This window comes from Geospiza fortis, unplaced genomic scaffold (genome assembly GCF_000277835.1).
Source record: "Geospiza fortis unplaced genomic scaffold, GeoFor_1.0 scaffold356, whole genome shotgun sequence".
In the NCBI taxonomy this organism is placed as follows: Eukaryota; Metazoa; Chordata; class Aves; order Passeriformes; family Thraupidae; genus Geospiza; species Geospiza fortis.
In genome coordinates, this window is record NW_005054544.1 from 470,955 (window position 1) to 475,384 (window position 4,430).

The window sequence follows — 4,430 nt, forward strand, 5'->3', positions numbered from 1 at the left end:
GCAAGCCAGAAAACTACACATGAATTGGAGGAGGAGAAAGACAGCTATAGGAGGAGTAATGTGGCAGTAACAGAAACAAGCTTAGAAAAAAATTGCATGCATGCCTTTACAACAGCATAAGCTTCTTGCAAAAATATCTTTACAAGATATCTGTTACATAAAGGTCTATACTTTCTTGTAAAACTGCTGATTTTCTCTGACATGCTAGCTTCATCTTCTGACTGCACTGGCCATATTGCTAGACAGTCAAGTTTCAGTTCTGTTACACCAGTTTAACAATCAGGAGAGAAAAGGCCTACTGTTCATTTCTTATGAAACTTTTGGTTTGATTTTTATTCATGAACGTTAAAGTAATCTTTGTGTGGGTCATATAAACAAAACAGAAACTGACTTTGGATCTGACATCAGCTGCACCACTAGTGAGAGACAATATGCTAAAAAGAGGCACTTTTATTAGTCATATATACATTTCAAATCTCAAGTTTAACATTTCACCTTCTTTTATCAAAAACTCAAAGTATCAGTAGCTAATAAGATGGAACTTTTCAACAAAAATGTTGTGTGCATGCACATACTTGCAATGGCTCAGTTACTCAGCTACCCTGAAAATGCTGGAGTATAATTCGATCATTGCTTATGCAGTGGGAAGGAAGGAAAAACACAGCCAAAACCAAAAAGGTTGTCTGTAAAAGAAGGATCAGCTACTGTAAAAAAATGCCAACATATGCCCTTCCATAAGAAGCAACTAATTCCTACATCCAGATTCAATATTCCTCCAGAATACTAACATCATCTTACATTTTACTCAATGCTGTTTTCCAAATTTTCAGTAATTTCTATTTTTGTCATAACACGCATCTTACAAACTGAGAAACTTAGCTTTGTCAAAAGAAGTTCAATATTAAAAAAAAAAGCAACCAACCAAAAAAAAAACAAAAACAAAAACAAACCAAACCAAAACAAAAAACAATAACCAAAAAAGCTGGGAAAAAATCAAAAACACAAAAAACACCCCAACTCTGGAAGACCCTGACTGTTGGTGACAATCCTGTAATGGAAGGAATTACATCAGAACAGTATTTTCCCATGTCACACAGAGTACAGCACAATGTGACACTAAGCATCTTGTATGCACAAGCTGAAGCATAAGCTGAGGCTGAAGATTTGGAAAACAGTACTAAGAACAAGCAGTCTCCCTGCAAGCCACAGATTGGTATTCTTAGTTTAAAAGGGACAGCATCAAAACTAAAATTTTGAATGGCCCTCAAATACCAGAAGCAGGACCTCAGGCTAGTGGCAGTTCCTTCATAAGGTAGTCAAATTTACAACCAGTGTATACATTCACTAAGGAATTACATTTTTTTGGTAAAACCAACAATCTGACATACTGCAGAGTCTGAATGTGAAATATAGGCACAAAATAGATTCTCTACTTTTTTTCAGTGTGGAAAACATAGCTATTAACAATGTAATAAGAAAATTTACTATCAGGTGAGCAAAAATTTGTAACAATCTGAATAAAACAAATTACTGTATAAAGGTGCAATATTGAGCAGATTTGATTTTGGTTTAAACATGTGAGTAAATCATGGAACTGTTCTCTTCTTATGTATAAAGTATTTCACCAGTATTACCAGTATCATTCTAGTTCTTCCCAGTTGTCAGTAAGGTTACCTTTGCTCTGACGTCTAATACTAACCAGCTTTCCAGCTGATTTGATACTCCACCTGGAGCTGTTTCCTGAGCTGGCCAGGTTTGTGTATTTTGTGGAGCCTTTGGTTTCATCTTCCCAGCCTGACCAGGCTGTATAGTCACTTAAAGGAGTTGCTGCATCACTGGTAGAGTCAGCAGTGGTAATCTGTGGTGGTTCCCATCCCTCAATCTCATCTGGTTTCCTAGATGGAACATTCTGCTTTATCACCAAACTGTCCCAAAAACCTGGCTTCTTTTCAGACTTCATCTCTTCCTTTAGTTTTAGGTTTGTTCTAGAAAATAACAATGATGTCGTGATTAATTCCTTCATTTAAGAATGTATGTAGTAGTTATTAATAAACATTCAATTAAATTATGTTTTACAGTAAGGAGCGCTAATCATTGTCAGCCTGTGGCAGCACATCCATTGCTGTCAGCTTCAGGAAAAACACCCTCACATACACATAAACCCAAACACAGCTGAATCCTGCAGTGATAAATCAGAAGAGGACTGAGTATGGTCATTTTCTATTACAAGAGAATTGACACATCACTATCCCCACCCCATTCCTGTGGGGTGAACTCCACAGAGCTGCCTTTGGAAATGTATGAAGGATTTTAGGATGCATTTGAACAATTTAGAACTTTAACAAAAAAAAACAACAAAAAACAAAACCAAATTTTAAAAAACCTAGGACTACAATAGTAGAAAGAATTTGAAAATGTTCTAACATCAGCTTTAACACTCACTGTGTTACTCAGTTTCATATACCTGCTACCATCTTACCAGTTAAACCTTACACCTCAAAATAGTTGGTGTACACAGTATCAGGACTTAAAAGATACCAAGCTGTTTGATTAATACTTTCATTAAAAACCACACAATAATGTGATAATAGCTGTTTTGTATTTCTGGTAAGATCTCTCAAAATGCCCCTCCCAAACCCAAAAAATAACTGGAACTTCCCCCTCAGACATTTGAAAGGCTACTCATATTATTACTTTTCTTATCCCCTTAAGAATCTTCAACCTGAATAATTTTGCAGAGTGAAATATTTGAATTACAGAATGTCAAATATTTATGCATAACTTTATATGCAGAATTATGTATATAATCAAACAATGGGCCACAAGGAAATATTGAACACCAGGGGTGAAAGACACAACCTTAACGGATCAATGAGCTAAAAAGCAAATTGAAAACATTATCTGTAGTAATATATCAATGCCTTAGCCACAACTAAACTCACCATTGAATCTCTTTTAAACATTTCTATTAAAAAAGCTTTGTTCCATTAATGAAAGCTTAGTTCTATCATATTTAAACAGGAGCAACTCAACCAATACCTTTAAAAATCACTTTTCCCTTACTGGATTTTGAATTTATGATTTCTCAGAAATTTCATTTTGCTAAAACCAGCCACAGACACCAAACACCTTTCCTGTATTTTGTAAACAGCACACTTAAAAGTTGCATGTGTCTTTAGAAGTAAAGTAATAGTCATGGTATATAATTAAGAAAAATATCCTGAACTTAAAAAATAGGCAGTTCTCATAGTAATACCAAAATAGCTTTCTACATCGGTGGTAACTCTGTTATCATACTTCTACTGTCTTCACTGTATTACTTGGTTCTTACATTCAGCATCAATTGCAAAGCATTATTACAGTAGTCTATCATCTTAATAACACCCATAAGATTGCACAGGGTGAGTGGCTGGGAACTTCTGGGAAGTTTTATGGAAAAGGCTCAAATGGAAATAAAATATATGGATTTATATTCTAAATTGTTTATTTATATACATACACCCCCTATATGCAGATATGTGGTGTTGCATCCTGAAACACATTTATTTCAAAGTTAACTGGAGACAAAGCCTGCTACAGCAAATCAGCCATTTTGATATTAGCTTTGGTATTAGCTTATCAAAGCTAATATTTGGCAGGAACAGATCTACTGCTATATGGTATATTTGGTTTGTAACCAAGGCAGTGAGGCAGCACATGCAGGTGAAGCCTACACACACTTGTAACAGGAAGATGGTCTGGAAGGATGTTCTGTCCAGGGAGCTGCCCTCACCATACCAGCACACAAATGTGCCAAAACACAGCGCAGTGCCAACAGGGAAGACTTCCAGATCCTAGGACAGCTACTCCACTTAACCTTTCTAGGTGTAGTAAGACTTCAAAAGAGAGAGTAAGACATGTAAAAAGGGAATTTGTAAACTCAACCATAATTAATCCCTAAGAGGATAGTGAAAGTCTGAGAATGACCCTTTCACCCACAAACCTTTACTACTTTTCTACAGTAAGAAAATTATTATGCAGCAAAATTCCTTTTTCTTCCCTGACAAGCCGAAAAATGTTTAAAATATCATCTGTCCTTTCCTAATACAGCATGCCTTATTCATTGTAAGTCTAATGTATATATAGCTTTGCCCATAAAACTTCCTGGGTCAATTTGACTTCCAGCAGTTGAGCACTGCTGTTCGTCAGCATCCAGCTCCATTAATTTGCACAGCTATTTTCTGTGTTTTAATAGTATTTTAATAGCAGATAGACCAAATGGCTTTACTCACCCTTTGGATTTTGGAGACTTGCATCCTGCTAGCAATTGCTGTTCATCATCTTTATTGAACATGGAGGTCACTTCCTTCCAGCCCCGGAAACTTGCACCTTGAACCTACAGAGAGTAGCAAATCCTCATCAGTGTGGGTGACAGACTGGCAGGCACAGAG

At 36.2% G+C, this 4,430-nt stretch overlaps 1 protein-coding gene across 1 annotated transcript in view; it reads right to left on the minus strand.

The window, feature by feature from the left end:
* Positions 1 to 12: 12 nt before the first annotated feature.
* TDRP (testis development related protein) overlaps positions 13 to 4,430 on the minus strand; it is a 25,875-nt gene continuing 21,457 nt past the window's right edge. Inside the window, exons 3-4 of the mRNA XM_031063930.1 lie at positions 4,272 to 4,375; positions 13 to 1,985 (exon numbers count right to left, since the gene is read on the minus strand). Of these exons, the coding sequence (XP_030919790.1) occupies positions 1,640 to 1,985; positions 4,272 to 4,333 (408 nt within the window). The 5' untranslated portion in view covers positions 4,334 to 4,375 and the 3' untranslated portion in view covers positions 13 to 1,639. The remainder of the gene's footprint in view (positions 1,986 to 4,271; positions 4,376 to 4,430) is intronic.